Source organism: Eutrigla gurnardus (genome assembly GCF_963514095.1).
Source record: "Eutrigla gurnardus genome assembly, chromosome: 15".
NCBI classification, from domain to species: Eukaryota; Metazoa; Chordata; class Actinopteri; order Perciformes; family Triglidae; genus Eutrigla; species Eutrigla gurnardus.
The window spans coordinates 10,017,672-10,040,378 of NC_139938.1; the positions used below are offsets into that span (position 1 = coordinate 10,017,672).

General features: G+C 40.1%; 3 protein-coding genes across 3 annotated transcripts in view; 1 reads left to right on the forward strand and 2 right to left on the reverse strand.

Annotated features, from left to right (window-relative positions):
- Nucleotides 1-22,707, forward strand: part of hspa8 (heat shock protein 8) — a 160,183-nt gene that overhangs the window by 28,017 nt on the left and 109,459 nt on the right. The window lies entirely within an intron of this gene.
- bsx (brain-specific homeobox) lies at nt 2,352-3,982 on the reverse strand (the record flags this gene model as incomplete). Its single annotated transcript, XM_084029439.1, has 3 exons — nt 2,352-2,594; nt 3,121-3,311; nt 3,739-3,982. The coding sequence occupies 3 exons, from the start codon at nt 3,980-3,982 to the stop codon at nt 2,352-2,354; spliced, it is 678 nt and encodes a 225-aa protein (XP_083885565.1).
- Nucleotides 7,063-11,293, reverse strand: lim2.1 (lens intrinsic membrane protein 2.1). Its single transcript, XM_084028815.1, has 5 exons — nt 11,213-11,293; nt 9,784-9,965; nt 8,480-8,629; nt 8,090-8,224; nt 7,063-7,190 (listed from the first exon to the last, which is right to left on the reverse strand). The coding sequence occupies exons 2-5, from the start codon at nt 9,956-9,958 to the stop codon at nt 7,129-7,131; spliced, it is 522 nt and encodes a 173-aa protein (XP_083884941.1). The 5' UTR covers nt 9,959-9,965; nt 11,213-11,293; the 3' UTR covers nt 7,063-7,128.

Consider the following 22,707-nt stretch of genomic DNA (forward strand, 5'->3'; position numbering starts at 1 on the left):
TGTGAACAGTGAAATATTTGTGGATCAGCACACAGTTGTGGATGTCTTCTGTTACAAATAGGTAAAATGTAAAAAAACAAAACAAAAACAAACCCTTCATTGTTATTATGGTAATAATACACAATAAATAGTTGCCTGCAACACTCTGGAGTTCATACACTCGAGTGTGTCAACGTCTGTAACATTATCTTATTTATTATTATCTTATTTATTATCATATATCATTTGAATGAAATATCCTGCAGCACGGACCATTGGTAAATAAAAAACAAAAACAATTTAAAAGTATTTTCTTTGTTACATCCATATATCATAATACAATGCTGCAGTACATTCCAGTCCAAATTCTAAATATACCACAATTTATTTTTGAATGTTCACTAACAGTAAAACAAACAAAAAATATCCTAAAAATGATATTGAATTTGTGGTGTTTTGTTCCATTTGTTTCATGAACAATACTCAGACAATAATAAAACAGATAAGTGTGTATGTAAGTGCTATTATTTTCTTTTAAGTTAAAATATTTCTATGGCCACATTCTGCAGTGAACACACAGATTTAAAGGAATACATGAAATGCTTGTATACCTACAGATTCCATTTTTACTACACTTGAGTGTTAATTTATTTCTTGGCATATTTCATTTTCTCATACTTTTGGGTGAAAATAATATTTTATGTCAAATACATTCATATTAAATGATTAATAGTGATGTTGGCCACAGTGAAATTATACAAACATTTTCATGAAAAATATGAGATTGGATCTCCAAGCACTTATTGTTTAAGGCATGGAGTGATTCTGAATTTTCAAAGACAATTCAACAAGTCTAGCAGAAACACACAACAAGCAGAGATGTTCAACATGACTGTACCTCCAAAATCGTTTTATTCTGAAAAATGAAGCATTTCTTTTGATGGTCAGAACATGTTCTGAAGATATGTCCACTGAATATGTGACTCTGACTGTTGTACAAGTGAAGTACATCCACCACGCGTTTACTGGGAAAGATGGTGCGATGTGACACCCATTACGAAAACAAACACGAAGACGTCTGCTCCTCTCTGTCGTATTATTAAACATCATTTGACCGCGGATGCAAAGAAAGTAAACGTCGTGCTGTTTTGTTGTGAATTCTCAATTAAGCATAATTTAACCAGAAACATCCCGGGACTTGAAGCCCACTGCGGAATGGAGTAGATCGCTTTCAGAGTCTTACCTTTAATTCGGAATACATACAAGCCAGTCTGCTGTAAACGTTCAGAGACGCTCACGGCTGGCGGGTTCTTGCTGTCTGTCGTTTGCGTTTCTGTTGGTTCCCAGCTCAGCAGGCCGCGGGACGCCGCGGGCCACCGCGCGCCACCGCAGGCCGCCGCGCGCCGCCGCGCAGGAAGCCCATAGAGAAGAAGCAGCGTCGCGAGCTCCATGCTGTGCGGACTGCTTCCGCGTCAAAGTGGTTACAAGAACCGTTTGAGCTCCTCAGCATCTGACCCCGATAACAGGACTTCACTAACAACGCCGTATTAACGGGAGATATAGTTATGTCTTTTTTTCTTTTTTCTTTTTTTTTATATTCCCCCCAAATCATTCCTGCTCGGTTGAGCTATGAAAATCTACAAAAACAAACAAACAAAAGAACGGGCTTTTAAGGAATAAAGTTATAAAATAACAAAAGAAGCCGAGAAACGATTCATTATTTATATTCTATATATATGCATATGTATATATATATATTTACAGATACAATATAAATGTCAGTCACTGAAGTGTATTCGATCGAAACTTGATTTAAAAAACTTTCAACACTATGGACACACTGCAAATAAAATATAAAAAGTAGAATTGAAAAAAGAGCAATAACGATAATAAAAAAAGAAAAGTGTGTAAAAATGTCGTCTGGGATAAAAGTGCAAAAGGATGCGGCAGTGTGATGCGTCTATGTTACACAGCAAAGAGCTATTTCCATTTGGGTGGTTTATAATCAGTTCTATAGCTTTCCGTCTGGAAATAAAAAGACATAGTAAGTGACATTTCAAAATAAACGTCTACGCGTTGAGTAATAATATAAAGCTAATAATAATAATAATAATAATAATAATAATAATAATAATAATAATAATAATAATAATAATCTGTGTTTTGTCAGACATAACACGACAATTCTCACAGATGAGAGAGGGCAATTGTTTTGAAATCATAGGGCCCACTTTGCATGTTTGAATAAATATGAACATTGTATTGTAGCCTATAGCCGACCCTTCTCTTCAAACAGTTAATGCGATTTAAAAGCCATCGGCAGCCTCTTTACAGTGTGAAAGTCGCTGTTTCTAAAACAGCTCTGCAGTCTTCTATAGTAGATGATCCGGAGAACAAATGTCATCCTCGATATCCACATCGTCGTCGTTTTCCTCCAGCAGGTACGAGTCCGGCTCCAGTCCGCGTTTCAGCTCCTCCGCGCTCTTCTCGTTCACTTCGCCCTCGCTGGAGGTGTCCGCGGATCGGTCCAGCTCGCCGGGGGTCTTCCGCTCGTCCTGCGCTTTCCTCAGCTGCTTCTTGTGCTTCATCCGCCGGTTCTGGAACCACGTTTTTACCTGCGCGTGAGGAATGGGAATTAATAAAGAGATCCTAAAATAAACGCCATCGGTCCCTTATTCATCTGTAGCCTAATATAAAGAGATCCGAACGGATGATATAAAGCCAAGATTGTAAATTAATGTTTTTATATTTTTGGGGGTTATTTAAATAACCGAAACGACACTTTGGATATTGGATTATGTTGAATTGTCTTCATACATTTATACGATGTAGAATTGTAAATATCCCCCGAATCTGATTAATTTATATTTATTTGATACTTTACACAGAATAGCTGCAATTCTTCAGGATTAAAATAGCCTGATGTATAATCCAAATTCGTTGCTCTTATAATACACACATCGTCACCGTGCTCTGTTGTACATGGAAATATCATTTACCCGATTTATCTATTTTTTCTTTGTCTATTTATGTTTTTTTTGTGGCTTCAGGCTGGAAACAGAACGAATAAGAAAGACACATAACAGCCTCTCCTGCACTGAGCGGTGCGTTCAGGTGCGTCAGACGCACACAGATGCATACCTGTGTCTCGGACAGGCTGAGCGCCGTGGCCAGCTCCACTCTCTCCGGCGTGGACAGGTACCGCTGGATCTCAAACCTCTTCTCCAGGCCGGACAGCTGCGAGTCGGAGAACACCGTCCGGGCCTTCCGGCGTCTGCAGTGCTTTCCAGGTAACTCTGCGTGGTGCTGGAACAAGGCCGGCATCTGCATCCCTAGAGGGGACAGGAATCCAGCTGTTCAACAACAAACCACAACCATAATAACTTTATATGTTAATGTAGAAGTTAAAGCTTTTAAGTGAATATATATATATATATATATATATATATATATATATATATATATATATATATATATATATGCACATTAATGAAGACGGAAAGAAGTACAGGTTAAGCTAATAACCTATTAAGCTAAGCATTTGCACATATATTCTTAAATCTTAAATTTATATTCAATATTCTCATTTAGTGATGGGACTCATATCAACTCTGCAAACGATGCTCTATTACTCATGAACGTAGACTTCTGTAAATCCATCCATACTGTTGACAGAGACTTTCCTGTTGGTACAACCAAATCTACATGTCTAATTGAGTCCATTAGCATGGCTCCTCGAGGCCTCGGGCTCGTGCTTACCAGAGGTGAAGAAGTACTGGTGATGCTCTGGCTTGTGGAGCGCATGGTGCGGATGTGGTGCCAGTATTGGGGTTGGCATCAGTGGGTACCCGTACTCCAGGATGGGCATCCGGGAGGCCAGGGAGCTACAGAACGGCGAGGGGATGACCTCTCTCAGCGGCTTGGGTTTGTGCAATAAGATGTCCTCAATGAAAAACGACGTGGACCTCTGCGTGGGCGCCGCAGACGCGTAGTTCATACTCATGGCGTTAGTTTGGGTGGAGTTGCTTCCCTGCCTTAAAACCTGCATCAGCTCTCCTCCACAAGTCGCACGTATACATGCAGGAGGAGAGGGAGGGCGCCGCTCCAACAGCCATTTATTCACACACATGGCGGATTGGGGGGGGGATTCATTTACGCATCGGCCAATTAGAGCTCCTGATGGGCGGGGGGAAGAAGTGAGGAGCCCGTTCTTCGTTCTGATTGGCTGAGGCGCGTTCGAAGCGGGTGGAGGAAAAAAAAAAAAAAAGCAAACAGAGTAGAGAAATGTAACGCACCTGGGACCTCAGCGAGAAGAACGGATAATAAAAAAAATCCGTCATCAGGCATAGTGTTATGCGGTTGCCTAGCAACCACGCTGTTTTTGGTCCACGAGCACCCACGAACATGTGGAAGAATGATTCTTTATTCAGTTTAAATATATTTTGTAAAATACAGTTTAACAAAAGGAGTGTGACATGTTTGATTACAGGCAAAATGCAGCGTTCTCTCGTGGAATCTGCAGTATGAAGCTTATAAAGTATAATATGGTATTTTATAATTATATATTATAAATTCCCTACTGAGAGTTACACACAGACACTTAATCAGGTGTCAAACAGGAACATTTACAGCCAAAATGTTGCTCGTATTTATAAACCGTATAGTGTTTTGAATTGTTTTCACTTTATCGATGATCGCGAGTGTTTTATCGTAAATGAATATCGTTTTGCCGATTTCTCTGTTAGTGTTGGAGCACCGCTCTTCTTTGGACCACAACAGAGACTAAACAAAGGGACCTTGTTCACACAGCAGCATCTCTGTCCTGCTAACCTGCAGAACAGAGATGCTCCATGTGGAAGCTGTATTTAACAGGGCGGTCCATAAAATAGTGGAGGTGGCTCACTGATATATGTTGGTGATATTATAATTGTTGTTCACAGTATCAGTGATTTAACCAAAATTATGCTGGTGATGAAACATCTGAATATTCCTCTTCTTTATATAGTCACCTGAGTGACTTCCCTCTACAGTTTATAGCTTGAACTAACCTCCACATACAAGCTGCTCAGACACGTATGTGCACATATATTTGTATATTTCACCTCATCAACGCCTGCAAGTGTTTTATGTTTTATGCCATCACTGTGACACGTCTATAACAGCCACAGCGCGTTGATGGAGCGGTTTATTTCGAGGATGACTTCGTAGACTTTGACGGGAAACTTTAGATTTGCTTGCGTTGAACTTGAACATGCGACCACATGGCGTTTTTTAATTCACTCGGGTAACTTCTGCTCTCCGTGTCGGCGGTGTGTGAATGAAGTCCCGCAGCCCGTGTCACAGGAGGATTGTTCAGCTACAGGTCTGTCGAGTAATTCCGCCCAAATTGGCTGTAATTGTTGGTATTGAAATCCGGGAGAGTCCAAGTGTCGCTCCCGTGCCCATTTGCGCAAGAAAGCGGTGCGCTATAATTTGTTGATATGGTGTTGTCATCACATTTCCAATCAGGCCGGTTAATGTGAAAGTGTCTTAATGTAGGCAGAATTCACGCTGCAATGCTATTAGGCAATTAAGGGAGATGTTAGAGCGGAAGTTGTAATCCGGGGGCTGGAGGACAGGATTTCCATTTGATCAGATGGAGGGAGAACAAATTCATTACTGGAATCATTTGCGCTGGAAAAGTGGGGCTGTGCTGCATTCGTTTGCATAGGTTTGTGTTAAATGGAGACGCGCGCTCAAAATGTAAAGTTGGATGGTTGCAAATCAAAGCCCTCTGGGCGTGGAGGCGACCTCCTGAAGAAGACTAATAATAACTCCTGTCTATGAATAAAGCTGCCGAATATGTGCACAAGCTTCTAAAAACCATCACATCCTTCACACATTGTGTTTCCAAGTATTAGACGGGAAGGTATTGCAGGAAACATGGAATTATTCTTATTATATATGTGAAAAAATACAAAATATTGCTGTTTTTTTTTTTATTTAAATAAAGCATGAGAAAAGAAGCTTTTAGAGCGGCGGCGGCCGCAGCAGATGGATGTAACCCGGCTGCACCTGGCTGTGCGTCAATCCCTTTCATGGAGCGTACCAGGATAACAAGTTGCTTTTAGGGGAAAATTAGAAAGTAAATGAAACAAATGGTGATGAAATCGTCTTAAGGATCCGTTCTTGAGGCGCGGTTAAGCGGCTTTTTGTGGCCATTTCATTAAGTAAAATGTGAGCCGGTCAGGTGGTGCGTCACTGCGTTAAGTGGCGCGTTTGGATAAGAGGTTTACAACATTGCATTGTGTAATACTCGGCTTGTCGTTTTCAAAGCCGCCGTGCTGGTGATAGTGAGGTATACATCAAGGTATACATCAATCCAATCCATGGCCATAGAAAACACGTACATATACTTAAAACGATGACTTGTTGGCAACTGAATGGTTGATGGTATTTTAGATCTTTAATATCAGATATCGCTCCAATAGTTTCCCCAAAATAGTATCCACGTCAGTGTTCACATGTTCAGCGCTTCAAAGAATGAAAGATTTAAGATTAAGATTAAGATTTTTTTTCTTTTTGGAGGAATATATATATATATATATATATATATATATATATATATATATATATATATATATATATATATATATATATAATGTGTGTGTTCCTATAATAATAATTATAATGTGATTATAATGTGATTGGCTACTAAATCATAAAATCGAAATTTGCAAAAAATGTAATTGAGTGCAATCATTAAATATTGTGATGCTTTACAATCCTTAATACTGTTATAGTGTTAATATTATAACTGTAATTATTCAATGCTATTATCAGATACTGGGTATGTTTATAATGCATCATGGCTCTCATAGGACGTTCCCCTAATTAATCACAGTTGAAGCGAACTGGGGAGCCTGAATAAAGCACTCTACTGGTGACATGAAGCCAGCAGGTCAATCTCCAAAAACCTTATCAGACACCAGGAACGTCCAGCAGCAGCAGTAGGGGAGTAAACCACACAGATTTAAAGAGAGTCAGCAACACATGCACAGTGGATGAAAATGAAGAGTCATATTCTCCTTTTATTGAAATCATGTAAACTTGATCATTCATGTTCCAGAGGTGAGTCTGCCTCCATGACGATGATGAGATCCATGCCCACTAATGAGAGTTAGTGCTCCTGGGGCATTCATGCATCCGATAGGCACACAGATAGAATATACCTGCAAGACAGAAGGAGAGGGCATGGTTTTGGGATCAGGAAATGGAAAACACATGCATCTTTAAAGGATTTTCCAGTAGCTTAAAGCAGAACCCTCACATACAACCTTATTTGTGCTTTATTCCCACAGTTTTGTGTCATATGTGATTAATTCAACGGCAGAACATGGTGGTGAATTGCTGTTTTGGGGGATGTTTATGACATTCTGAGAAAAACTGCACTTGTTTGTGAGTCTGTGGAGCTGATTCATATATACTTTATATATATTATATTTAAAAGATTAAAAAAATAGATCATGTGTATCCGGGTCTTGTTGTTTTCCACCACTAAATATATTTGTTACAATGTTACTACGTTGTAACTTTTTCCTGCTATTTTTAGCATATGGATGCTGTTTACCTCTAAACAATTTTCACATTCAGTATAGTGAAAATCCTGCTGAACAGCAGGTGCTGCCCATCGTGGTGGAGGATCCACAGACGAGCACTTCTGGATCATTGATCCAGCTGGGTTGCCCCATGTCTGCTTTTGACTGTTTTCTGTCGTTGCATTATATTACATTATAATACATGCAGTATGAATAGCATTAGCTAGGCATGCAGGTAGAGTTTAGACCTTGATGAGAAGTATCTGCTACACTGTTTTTTTTTCTTAAAAAAAAAAAAAAAGGTGCTACCTGATCTAATATAAAGTTAATCCTTAATCTAAAAACTATTTGGGACTGTTGCTTGCCACGACTTCATAAAATCTGTCCTCCAAGCAGCGGTTTCATCGACATCACTCAAGGTTGTAGCTTGAAAAGCAGTTAACATTATACACCAGAACAGGGACTTTGATACAAACGGCACCGTGAAAGATAGGAAACCGAATGCAGTTGGGTTTGTCGGGCTGCTTGCTTACCTGAAAAAAAGGTGAGCACCACTGACACCCAGCCAATGATATAGGACCAGGAGAACCTCCAGTTTCCATAGCGTTTCCCATAGTAGTTAATTGTCACACCAGTGTACACTGCCATCGCTAGAAACACTAAAAAGCCTGGACAGGAAAAAGGACAATGAAATGTAACATACATGTTTCTGAGAGACTTTACAAATGGGCAGCCATTGCAATTCATTCATTCACGGAAGCTATAGTTTTCAGTTAGCAAATCACTGAAATTATGCTTTTTAAGAATTTCATTGAAGAACATGGATTCATCAATTAGGGTGGAATTACAAAAAAAACATGGATTAATCAATTAGGGTGGAATTACAAAAAAACAGCAACTCAGAAAAATAAAGTTGAACTTACATGAGATGAAAAACAATATGCCTGCAGCAAAGGTTTTGTCAAACCTGTCGAAGGAGGAGTAATGGATGAAGGCCATAATACCAATGATGATGCCAATGAAACAGGCCAAAAGCGAGAGGATCATGAGGGCGCGGGTGGCGTCTAAGTGGGCTGTGGACAGGGTCAGATGTCAATGAGAGTCGCTGGTGGGGTCTGTGCAAGTCAACAATGTCAGTCATGTCAGATGTGACCCAGGTCAGGTCATGTTAATACGCAATATGATGAAGAATGGAAAGAGAAAAAAATAGACCAAATTTCATCAATGTCATGGAAATCAGACACATTTTTAAGAGAAGAGATTCTGTTGTGTACATAAGAGGGCCGACTATGGACATTATAATGCATTTTTACTTATTTTAGTTGTTGTTTTCTTTCACAATTAATCAAACATCATATTAACAAAACATGACCATAACCATAAGGTTTTTTTAATATCACAGATTTATGTTATAAATCAAAAGTACATATTGTAATGTTTATATAAAATAATAATATAAAATATGTAATGACAAATACAGGCGTTGAGTAATATGAAAATTATATGTTTGTGATTTTCTCTAACAAATCCAGTGAAAAAGGAGAGCAATAAGAGATATTCTCTAATATTATGTTGTAAACCCAGATACACTTCCAAATTCAAATTAGGAATAAAAACACTACCATCTTGTTTGCTAGCATGTTGAATGTTTGACATAAGCACTGATGGACATCGATATACAAATGTCATGTCACGCTTATGGCCAAAATAATTGTAATTCACGGTATTATCCTGATAATCATGAAAAAGGCTCAAAACTGTTAAAAAGGCACCAAAACAACCAGGAATTACTTTACATTTAGTAAAAAAAACACATATTTTTATTGCATCATAGATAGGAAACAACTTCCATTTTTCCTTTTTAATGAAAAAGAAACAATCTTAAATCAGGGAATCATAAATCATAAGCCCAGCTGCATTCATAATTGTGAGTTTCTTCCTTAATGTATATTTAAAACCAGTCTCCGTGTTTCACTTCACCCTGACAGCGAGTTCAAGAGCCTTTTTCAAGTCACTCGTGAGAACATTCATTATGATGGTGATAATAGTGATTTAGCACGATGGACTTAGTGTTTTTCATAGAATCCTAGATCGCCCCGTTAACGCCGGTGTCAAGTGAAGGTCACCTCACCTCAGCCGATGAAATGAGTCCTGACATCTTTCAGAAATGTTTTTAGAGCCAACTGACAATGAATATGTTCGCATTCATCTGCATGAACCCACTTACCAATGCTGTCGCTGTGTGGGAAGCATTTACCCGGCAAACAGTAGCGCCACAGGCCCTGGTGCATGTAGTTGCTGGACTGCCGATACTGCATCCAGTAATCGGTTGCTGTGGAAACGATCAGGAGGATGTTCCCCACGCCTGCACAGAACAAACCTCCACCCATAAAGCTGTACATCCTGCACCTGCAGACACATACGGAGGGACATGAGGTCACTTAGCATTAGCGGTCAGCGGCAGGGCCCCTCCTCTCTCCACCTCACACACACATCATTCAGGGAGAGAGGCTCTAAGTGTCAGTAATTGCGTTGTAATGAACATATTATTTCCAGTGGATTGAGCTGTGGGGTCGCCTGTGTGTGTGTGTGTGTGTGTGTGTGTGTGTGTGTGTGTGTGTGTGTATTCTCCACTTTGTTCTCCAGGAGATCAGCCCCTTTACACACACACACACACACACACACACACACACACACACACACACACACACACACACACACACACACACACATACACTCTTCCAGTGATGCTTTGATACTTGATACATCTATTGCTCATTGTTCCATCTGAATGCAATATCCTGCAGCAATCCTCTCTTTCTCATGGAGAGTTGTCATTTTTTTTGGGGGGGGGGGGGGGGGGGGGGTGATGGTAGATAGATATAGCTTGTTATGTCTGAAACCTGAACGGAAGCTCGTTGAAGAGCACTGCAGATTCATTGAAGAGCTCTATATTTCCACATATCACATTTTCCTCTGATCAGCCTCTTAGTAACTCCCAGCAGCTGTCTTAGTCTAAACCAGAGCACTTTTGAAATCAATTTGATCCCCACCGCATAAAAAGAAATAGAAAATATCTCAGAATGTTATGTGGCCAATACAAAATTTGAATAATTTTGATTTAAATTTTATTTTTAATGTATTTTTTTCATGAAGGTAAGGATAAACCCCCCCGAAAAAAAAGCTTTACTTTAACTTGTTCAGAGAGAGGCCTTGCTTGTGCTCGTTTCCTCTCAATCACATCACTTTTCCCCAAGAAATCCTTCAACTCTCACCTTAAATGTCTCACATTCCTGTAACACGTAATAAAATATACTGCTAAAGTAGACAGAATAAGATGAAGAATAGGGCTTACATTTCTGCATCTCTGATTTTCATTTATTTTATCCTCTAGAAGAAGACTGGCTTTTCATTCAGCACATGAACATGTAAGTTATAAATATCTGTATATTAGTATAATTGGCTGCAGAGTGAAAATGTTTGTTATTTATAAAAGCATTCTAGAAGACAATAAAGTGAGACAAAACCTGGTTTGTACATGTTCTGATACATCAATGATAAATATTCACGTTGTCTCCACACCAAGATATAAATTCAAACAAAATACACAAACAAGTAAATGAACAGTTGTTGGATAATATTCAGTATTACCTTACCTTAATCCACGCCTTTTATGAATATGTTTATGAAGACCGGGTTACCTGACAAAATACAACAAAGTCCTATGATGCCAAGACAGGCGGATTTCCAGCAGGCTAATAGCGCTAGCGTTTGACGGGTGAATAGGGAGAAAGTGGGGCTCCAACAAACACAGCGCTCAGACAATAGGCTAGGCCGGCCACCGGCCAATCAGCAAACGCCAGTTTTGTGGTTTGGGAATCTGCTGAAAAAACAGAAATGGCCAAAGCTTGGCAAGCTGAAGGAATACTGATGACTTCATGGTTTTGATTGAAACTGGCTTTAGCGGAGGGCCAGCCAGGCATTCAATCAGAGTCTTTGGCTGCTCTGCTTCTGATTTTTGTTTCATTTCAAAAGCAAACATTGTCACACTGTTTAAAAAGTCTCAATATTGCTATTAAGTTTGAACTTTTTTTACTGAATACACCAAATAAATTGAGGGTTTCTTGCATAAAATGAGCAATTAAAAACATTCAGACACATAAATGTATTGTGTATCAGCATGACCTTTATACAGTGTACACAGAAAGCTATAGGCTATATCACAACAATCAACATCACATGCTACTGTTCTACTCCATCTTGTCATCATGTTGGTGTCATATCACATTGGTGTGTGTCAGCACAAACATCTGCAAATTTCTCAGATGGATAATTGTGGATGGTCAGCAACGAGTGTGTTTACACAGTTTGTGGTACCTTTATGTTCTGTGAGCGAAAGAGAATGTTAACATTATTCAATTAAATTAAAATAACAAATAAGCCCCAGAGGGCTTAACCAACTGTACAGGGTATGAGATCCTCTGTCCCAGGACCCGGCATCCAACAAGGAAAAACTCCCTAAAAAAACCTTTTACAGGGAACAAAAGGTTAGAAACCTCACGGAGATTTGAGGAGGATCCTTCTACCAGGATGTATTGCATTGTATTAATTATCATTAATAATTACAACAGCAGCAGTGGATATAATATAATAATAATGATCTGAATGTGGATAAGAGATGCCTGTTGCTGTCAGGTGTGAAGGACGACTGACAGTTTGGAATCGACTATGTTCATTCGCATCCATGTGTTGAAAACGCTGAAATACTTGAAATGTATGGAAATTCCCCTGGGAGAATTGTGCTGAAGGTAAATGGAGCCAGCAGATGTTTGAAGAAGCAGCTCACACCACTACAGACCCCGTCACTGTGCTCAGACTTCATGTTTGCTTCATCTGGCTGGATTTCCTCCTCTTGTGTCTCTTTCTCATATCCAGCTGGGCCTCCTTTTGCTTTGACACACACACACACACACACACACACACACACACACACACACACACACACACACACACACACACACACACACACACACGCCAAAAACCCCAAAGATGAAAGGAGAAGAGTAGCTCCATTACCAGCATTACAGCAAGTTGCTCAGACCAATTGACAACAACAAAATGCCCCAGAAAAAGCATTTTTTCTCCCTGAGATTTGAGTGCTGTACTTACATCTAACTTCATTTTTATAGACCACAGGCTATTTTCTTCCATCTGGAGTGTGGCAGCCAGGAGGGCATTTGATATCCTCCCATGCACCATCAAAGTGGACAATATGCCTCTGTGACAGAAGAGCAAATCCATGTTTTCTTGAATGCATCCAGCTTTTGAGAGATTAATTTTGTTATGAAATGTCTACATTTATGTGGTATCATCACTGTGTAAAGGAGCTCCTGCAGTACTTGGTAAGGTAATGTGACAGAAGTAATTACAAAGAGTGTACGGATGGCATGCCTGCATTGTTGTGTAGTCTTAAATCCTCCTTCACAGGAGCTTGTTCATGTGCACGTGTTGTCCAAGCAAGATGATCCATACACTCATGTCTGGTCTTCATATTATAAGCTGTTGTAAATGAGTGTCTTGTTCATATTATCACCTCTTTCATACATTTTGTTGCTTTTACGTGTCTCACAAAAGGTGATTGCTAACAATTGGCTAAATGAGACAACTAAACGTCGTCACCAGGCGGCAACCTCCGGTTCTGAACAGTGAAGCCAAATCCGAGATGCCTTAAACTTGCTCTCTCTACTGGCCATCAGGGGCCGATTCATCTGGTAGAAGTCTGATTGCATGGAAGTCAATGAGAAAATTAGCCTACTTGTCACTTGATTAATTATCTCAGTAAACATTGTAAACACATAGTTTATGGTCAACATGAGTTTATGGTCTCAATCTCTAGTTTCAAGTCTTCTTCAATCCAGCATGATGTTCATTTAGTAAATGATGGTCCATTTAGAGTCAAACAGGCCAGAAAGCAGGGGATGTTTTAGGACGGGGCTACCTTCTGATTGACAGATCGCTACCATGCTACCAATGCAGTTAGCTACTAAGATGACTTTAATGTCTTACCTGTAAAGTTGACCTTCAATAATGAAGCTAACTTTGATAGCAGAATCCAGATGGATCCAGATCCAGTTAGGGTGCTGCTCGGGGTGCCCCTCTGCTGCTTGGGTTTGTCAGATCCACCCGTCGCTCCTCCACAGTCCAAATATGGTCACTTCCTTCACTGGTTGCAAAAATTCCAAGATGGCGATGACCAAAATACCCTTCAAAACTCCAGTCCACAAACCAATGGGTAACGTCACCATGACTACGTCCGCTACTTATATTCCATAGAATTGTGGTCGTCATGTTTCTACTTTTCTACATGTTAGTATCATAAACTTGTGTTTGCCACAGTTCATTTTCTACAATAATCCAATATCCAAACATCCCAGTTTGGCTTTTTGCTGAGGGAACCAGTGATGCAAACTTATGCAATAAAATATGTAATCTGCGCTCTCTACATTGTGTCTTTTTTATTCTACCATATTTATCTAACTGCTAGTTTACTTGATTTTAAACAAAACACATGATAAACGTTTACATGATGCGGTATTAATATAGATTAAAGGCCCTGCATACCCAGAGATGTTTTCAGATATACATTATTCCACAGATTTAACAGCACAGTGAGAGAGATGTCCAATCAGATGCCTGCTCAGAGGGAACATGATAATTCATCAATAATAATAATAATCCACCTATGCATACTGATGAAGGCCATTCTGCATTAAGTTTACTTTTAAACACATTTTGCTGATAAAAATTGTATTTGTTTTCTTTTATTTGTAAAAGAGCATATTGTGTAATTGCTAGTTGTACTTCCGTAAAGCATCTCAATACATTTTCCATCATTTCATTGGAACAAGGAACGACAAAAAGTAAGCTGAAAGGAAAATAACACAGTGAGGCAAAATGTGCATAGAAATGGATGTAATCAAAACATGATGAAGGCTCTTTTGTCATCGCAGACTGAAGGAGAGAAATGAAACACTAGAAATTCATTCTATCGAGTTCATTGGAAAGGTTTCATGACTGAATCAATGTTTTTTTCAGTGTAATTGCGATTTAAAAATATATAAATGTATGTTCATGAAGAGCCATGTCCCAGCATTGCCTGGCCTCTCAGTTTATAGAACTCACTGTGATTTGGGATGTTACATTTTTCTAATAATTGCAAACATTCAGCAACATTTCTTGAAATTCATGTAAACATAAATACATCTTAGGATTCATGGAAACTAAAACAAATGACTGCAAGGCTTGGTTGATCTTATTTTCTTTTGACAGTTTGTTTTATTCAATGTTAATGTCTAGTTTCAAATTTTTAACTTGACACTTTGTCAAATTTAGAGCTGAGGACATAATATGTCTTTATTTTTTATAGTCACATTGTACTTGGTCAGTCTTTGATGCCGTTCATTTAAAAAGCAATTTCTATTACTTATCTCTATTTATTACTTATCTCTATATGTTTCACTATCGCATGTCTCTTGATTCTATTCAATGCCACACCCCATTTCACTTCTTATACGGTCCCTGTCAAATACACCCACTAACAGATCCTCTCCTATCAATGAGAAACTTCGATCCATCTCAGCGTTAATGGAAGTGACTGAGCATCATATGACCTTTCATTATGGACAAAATGTCCAAATTATAACAACCTCAAAGCTGTTGAACAGGAAAACGGTCTATAGATCGTGGAAGAAAAGAGGTGTGAAGGTGATGGAAATGAGCCAAAAAGTGTGAAATACTGAGGAGAAACAAGGCCACAAAAACCTATAATGGCCTCTGAAAGTTATCGACATTAGCAGGCAAAATGCTTCTAAATCTTTACGTTCCAGCCACGCTTTGCCTAAATACTTAAATCAACTCCTCAAAATTGAATTTTCAAGCCTTCAAATGGCTAATTTGTGCAGCAAGTGCTTTCAGCGTTTCCTCAGCAAATGAACGCCGGCTCTAATCATAAGAGCATGTGGATAGCACTGCCTCTCCACACCCACCCATGAGACAGCTGCGTGGACGGGGAGAGAAACATTTCCACTTAACCACTTAAATGAATATATCAAGAAACTAATTTGCCATTTTAATTGCGTGATTTAGAAGACGCTACTTCACTTGCCCCTCTTCCATCTTGGTTGATTTCCAATGTGAGCGCACATTAGATTGATCTATGAAAGACTGCAGAAATCACAACACTTAAGTCTTTTCATTTTCCTCCCTAATTAAATAATTGAAATTCCTGTCAGCGTCTGCACTTAAGCCACACACAGACGTTGCAGGCATGCTGCGTCTCTGAATGAATCGTGAAAGGCTTGTTTTTATCTTTTCTTGTTTGTAGCCTGTTCTTTTCTTTACCCTCTACCTTTTTTCATTTTTGTCTTCCAAGAGCCACGGACTCATTCCATCTGTCAAACCCAGAAATAGATCAGCACATCCATTTTGTTGAGATTTGCCCATCCCATTAAGTGATTGCTTGCAGAAATGGCAGGGGACATTTCTTCTGATATGTTCCCTGAAACAGCGCTGGCAGACATTAAGGACACATTATTGAGTCCCATTTTCTCCCAGCCACAAGGATATCCATTAGAGTGGCACACAGCCCTAAATTTTTCCATTTTCTCCCTCACCAAACTTGACTTTACACATTATTTCTGCCTCTGTTTTGTAATTTGCAGCCACAAATTATATCAGGGAAAAGCCATCTCGTAGCATGTGGCTCCTCTTCCCAGGGCTATTTGCCAAGACTTGATTCTGAAGTGTCAAAATGGGCCCATCGTTACGGCTAATCATGACTGACAGCAGGGTGTTTTAAAGTCCATACAAGTTGGCCCACACTGGAAACTTTCCCTGTGTGTGTGTGTGTGTGTGTGTGTGTGTTTTGTTTGTATTTCTGTGCACAAAGAGTGAAATGCCATCTTGCTTTCTCATACTTTCTCTGATACTCTTTTATATCTCTTTTATAAAATGTGAATGCAAATATTACTGAAGAAAAAATGTAATAGAAGCCTATATGGGCTTTACAAACTGAATGTAAAGATTCAAAATGTAAAGAAAGACTTAAAAAACATCTAAACTGCTGGTTGGTGCATATCTGAATGAATAATACAAGAAACAGAAAAACCCATACTTGATGCAGCATGGCTATAGGTGTGGCTTTGCTTCATTAACTGAACAATTACACACTGAACCTCCAGCCCCTTCTCTCCAGTAATTGAAATACAGATTAAAGATTTGTTTTACTGTAATTCTCCTAACTCATCCTTACATTACATTCTGTCTTTTACCAGGATTAACAATCTTCAAATATAATCCAACTAGAGATGTGCTTGTATACTGTGGTGAAATATTGTTATGTTCACAATACCACCAGCAATTTATATTACCATCATTAACGTGATTCTGGACATTTTCAGAGGGCCCCATTAAAACAACAAGAAACACTATATTGACAAAAGTATTTGCTCACCTGCCTTGACTCACATATGAACTTAAGTGACATCCCATTCTTTATCCATAGGGTTTAATATGATGTCGGTCCACCCTTTGCAGCTATAACGGCTTCAACTCTTCTGGGAAGGCTTTCCACAAGGTTTAGGAGTGTGTTTATTGGAATTTTTGACCATTCTTCCAGAAACGCATTTGTGAGGTCACACACTGATGTTGGATGGATGGGAAGGCCTGGCTCTCAGTCTCCACTCTAATTCATCCCAAATGTGTTCTATTGGGTTGAGGTCAGGACTCTGTGCAGGCCGGTCAAGTTCATCCACACCAAACTCTCCCATCCATGTCTTTATGAACCTTGGTTTTCATGTTGGAACAGAGTTGGGAGCATGGAATTGTCTCTTGGTATGCTTCAGAGTTCCTTTCACTGGAACTAAGGGGCCAAGCCCAGCTCCTGAAAAACAACCCCACACCATAATCCCCTTCCACCAAACTTTACACATGGCACGATCAGACAAGTACCGTTGTCGTGGCAACCGCCAAACCTAGTACCATCCATCAGATTGCCAGATGGAGAAGCGTGATTCGTCACTCCAGAGAACACGTCTGAATACTTTTGGCAATATAGTGTATAACTGTTATTTGGCATGGGCCTCATCGGTAGTATAATGGTTATGGCGCATATTCCCAACTGGGGCAGCGTTGTTCCATACCCCTCTGTCTTCTCCACAGTTCCCCAGTTTGCATCTACAACTACTACTCATATAAAGGCAAATAAAAATTCCAAAGAAAAGGAAAGTGTGACTTGCTCCATTAAAATCTGCCTTTTATCCCCCAGCAGAAAAATAATAACTTTGAAGTTATTGCACTCCAGAAAGTCTCATGGCCCTTACAAATAAACATTAAAAATCAATTCATCAATGTAAACCCGACAAAGGTCCAGGGAAACCAGAACAAGCACAATGCGCTGCATGGAAAGTCATTTCAAGTCAACTGTCTACCAGCGTGCTTTTGTTTTTGCTGTATTTAGTGTATTTCAACAATAAAGCTAATATGGAGTACACTGTTCAGTGTTTTGTCCTGTGTGGTTTACCCTAGACAATCATGGTGTAAAGGGATGATATAGTATAAATACCAGTATTTCCAGAAAGGTTAATCTACGATATATATATATATGTATATATATATATATATAGTATATATTGGGGTGGCTGTGGCTCAGAGGTAGAGCGAGTCGTCCAGTCTGCATGCTGAAGTGTCCTTGGGCAAGATACAGAACCCCAAATTGCCCCCGAAGGCTGTGCCATCAGTGTATGAATGTGTGTGTGAACGTGTGTGTGTATGGGTAAATAGACTGAATGTAGTGTAAAGCGCCTTGAGTAGTCGAAGAGAGTAGAAAAGTGCTATAGAAATGCAGCTCCATTTACCATTCTCTCCTCCTGTGCATTTCCTACAGGTTGCTGAGCTCTATTGTTAGGGGAAATCTATGCTTAACTGAAATGAGCGTCTCTATGTCTCCAGCCATTTCCAGTCATTGGATTCCTTACGGCAGGTTACGGCTCCCTTATACTGACGATAGAAATGTCCCAGTGTTTCTACTTCCTCATCCCTCTCTCCAATCGGCTTGAGTGTATTCCGCTATTTGGAAAAACATCATTATCTGACTGTATATGTAGACATTAGCGAAATGACGTCCACTCGATGATGACCTCATTGCGTTACTCACTCATTCGGAGACAACTCCAGGGTTTCGCGCTATGATAAGCACAATAGCTTGTGAAGAAAGAAATACATTCAAGACCAGATCCACCAGAAAACAGGTCAAGCCTTTTCACAGTGTTGTGGAGAGCACAATCACAGAGATGTCAGAAGGCAGCTCAAAGGCCACAGCGGCCCCCCGCTGAGCTGACATTCTCATCGTGCCTTGCCCATTAATTCTGTCATTGTTGCTGCCCCGGCCTCCTGGAGTCCTATCAAAGACTCAATAACCACTGCTTAACCAAAGTCCATTGCCAATTCCCCCATCTCTCTCTCCCGTCTCTGTCGCTCGCTCTCTGCTATAAATCATCTGACAGCATGCGGGTGCGCGGACCAACTGCCTTTCACTTCGACATGGCAGGGTTGAAAAGGCCATTATTACGCTGTAATTGTGGAAGTCAAACCCAATTAAGCAAATCTGTATGGGGGCAGATGCCGCTCCCCCTCCCCCACACACACACACTTCGTTTACCCTTTCCGCTCGCTTGCTGTCACTTCACTTAGGCCGACTTGATCTCTGATACGGGCTGAACAGGCGGCGGCTCGGACCCCCGGCCGGGAGGGACATGTTGCTAATTGAGTTCTTGCTGGTCATTTGCTCCTTCCAAGTGAGCAAGAAGAAAAAACACAAAACTGCTTCCTCATCTGTTGAGGCCATGGGAAGAAGAAGTGAAATGCCACTTCTGTTATCAGCAAGCAAAGGCAAAAGAAGCGAGCGAAAGTAATTTAATCCACGGGGAAGGCAGTGAGAAAAGAGGGGCTTAGGTCTGTTCTGCTGCTCCAGCAGGGAACCATGCTGCAGCAGGGACTACAGCTCCAAGTGCAAGCGCTCCCATTCAATGCACGCCACCCCCTGAGTCCAACATTTCCTGTCTTTTGGGGTTGGCTCTGAAATCAGGAGAGTAGAGCTCAGGCAACGTTCACGCTTACATGGATACATTTGAAAATGCATTTTATTCTCTCTACGTTTCTGCCTTTCTGACCCGGTAGGCAGCTGTTTCTGAAAATGAAGCACTTCAAAACAATTTGCCAAGTGGATGATTTCATTAATTAATATTTGACATAGTTATTTGGTATTTACCTCGTGTAATATGTACCATTGTATTTACATGAATATATATTCATAATTCTTCTTAATTGCTTAACAAATCAGAGCGAAAACAGGTTCTGTTAATAAAGATAGAAGCTAAAGCTACAGATCACAGTGTAACAGTTAAACACCACATCACCTGGCGACCAGGACACAAGTACATCCTGTTCCTCTGAAGCCTGCTATGTCTTTATTCACTGTTACAGCCATTAAAAATCAAAAGCAGCATGAGTTTATATTCAGTACACCTTCAGTCGTAAGCCTAGCATAGTGGTGCTAATGCTCGTTAATGATGCAACTTTTTCATGGAAATGTAACCTTTTAGAAATCTGCTTCCAACCTTTCCAGTAATGAGTCTTTACACAACGTTTAACCGGTCTAGTGTGAGGGCACCCTTTGATTCTGAAGGTGTTCCTCAGGGTGCTCTCACATACCCCTTTTCCACCAACCTGGATTACCAGGATCCGCTGTTGCCTCAAGCATTAACCGCGCCCCCAGCCCCTGACATAAGCAAAACTTGGTTTGTGAATGATTCAAGACCAGCTAAGAGTTGGTGCCGCTCTGGAACCAGTTTTCCTGGTCAAGAGCCGGTTCTTTGCCTGTGGAAACACGAAGAACTGGTGCCTCAGTGGAAAAGGGGCAACATAGGCCAGTTTCCCTGTACCGTGCCAAAGCATGATTGCCCCCCCTCCCCAGTCACCCGCCGGCCTGCACTCACATGACACCAGGCCCATCCAGGTCTGAGCACGGTTACTCAGTGTCAACCCAATAGAGAACAACAGAGAACATGACTGCAACTTTACTGACAAGTCACACCTGCCCAAATTTCTAGTAAACACTCATCAGATTTACAGATCATGTAAGAAATGAGACATGTTGATGGAAATGAGTTAAAAGTGTGAAATGCTGGTAAGACACAGGGCCACAGAAACAGCATTTCCGTCAAAAAATTGGCTCTGTAATGGAGTTAAGCAGAATCTTTAAGCTAAATAAAGAAAAGGAGATGTTTGTTTATGTCTTGAAAGAAAATTATAATAAGCAAATACGATATTTTAATGATTTACAATTCCATTTTCGAACAAATATGATTCTTTCTTTAAAAAAAATGCAACACTGGATATTGTAGTCCTTCCAGTGGACATCTGAGGATCAGGACATTCACATCTACTGGTAAGCAACGAGTCAATCATTCCAGTCCACACAACAGGTATTGAAGAAATTACACAGTGAGAATACCATCATTGTAAAAACAATGATTTAAACTAATGAGCAGTGGGGCAGTTACTGCAGCCACTTCAGCCTGTCCGGGACTAATATGGAGGCAGTGAACAAGCAAGACATTGTCAGCATCCGCCCCAGTGGGTATCACATGAATAAGAGCACTCATCCAGTTGATTTAAATGTGTGTGATCTCACGCCTCTTTCACTCCCACCTTTGTTACCTTCAGAAAGGACAGGTCATCGCGGGTCAGTGGGCACACACACGCTAACAGGATGCGTATGTGTTTGTGTGCGTTGTTCACTGGATGGAGGAGGGGTTGACTGCTTTCACTTCCACCCCTGTTGGGCGTACGGTGCTCCTTTTTTTGATGGGGAGGGAGGGGTGCAGGGTACACAAAGCCCAGACCTGGACAACAGAGGTGCAGGGACTCATGTGGCTCTGAATAACTGGCCACACACACACACACACACACAGACACCCACGCATGCACACTAAATTCTGGGAGTGGTTCTCCTCCCTGACTCTCACATGCTTTAACCCCCTTTAACCCTCAGAAAAGTCTGACTACTTGTTCTCCATCCTTCCTGGGTATTAAGTGAATGATCAAACAAGGACATGTGTGTCCAAATGGTCTGCGTCTGCGTGTGTGTGTGTGTGTGTGTACTGGGGTATTTGTATGCATATTTTCCAACTCCAAGCTGTAAACTAACTGGATTAAAGCATATCAAGTGATGTGTATTTGTGTAATGAGGGAGGGTGTGGCCTAAGGAGATCAACACCCCATATCAAGGTGTGCATAATTATTACGCAGCTTCTTTTCCTCGGGCAAAATGGGTCAAAAAAGAGATTTAACTCACTCTCAAAGGTCAAAAATTATAAAAAGTCTTTCATAGGGAATGCTAAGATTGTTCGATCACAGAACCATCGAACGTTTTGTCAACAAGAAACGTGCTGAGAAAAAAAGACACAAATGAACTGCCAAAGATTTGAGAAGCATCAGACGTGATCGACCAGGAAGCCATTTTCCTCCAGTGTTGTCATATTCCAGGACTGCAACGGCAATGGAAGGCTAATTATTGAAAAGAAGGGAGGCTATATTGGTCACTAATTTATTTTTGGAAATGTCAGAAATGTTTATTTGTTGTTTATGAGTTGTTTGTTTATCATTTTCATGTCAACAGATTAAAATTTAGTTGCATAATAATAATAATAATAATAACAATAATTGTGCACCCAGATATTCTCCTAAGAAAGCCAAAACCTTCAGGTTTGAGGTTTTTTAACATTTTTGATTGACTGAGACCACTTCAGTTGTTCAATAATAAAATTAATCCTCTAAAATAAAACTTGCCTAATAATTGTGCACACTGTGTAGTTTTGTGTTGACACAATGGCTTTTGTGTCGTAGGTTTTGCAATTTTCATTTTGAGTCTATAAATAATGAAAAACCTGTGGTCCATTATTTGTCTTTATGTCATTTATGACAAGCACCTTGCAACATACAGCCTTCTTGCTCTTGATTGTAGATAGAGGGACAGAGACAGACAGACAGACAGACAGACGGATGGATGGATGTAAATAGCTAATTAATATAC

Bases quoted from the DNA above. Each gene is read 5' to 3' on its own strand.
- lim2.1 (XM_084028815.1), bottom strand. From the start codon at position 9,958: ATGTACAGCTTTATGGGTGGAGGTTTGTTCTGTGCAGGCGTGGGGAAC. The intron at 8,225-8,479 runs GTAAGTTCAACT...TTTCCTGTCCAG, and splicing joins CATATTGTTTTTCATCTCAT to GCTTTTTAGTGTTTCTAGCG. The intron at 7,191-8,089 runs GTAAGCAAGCAG...TCTGTCTTGCAG, and splicing joins GGTGCTCACCTTTTTTTCAG to GTATATTCTATCTGTGTGCC.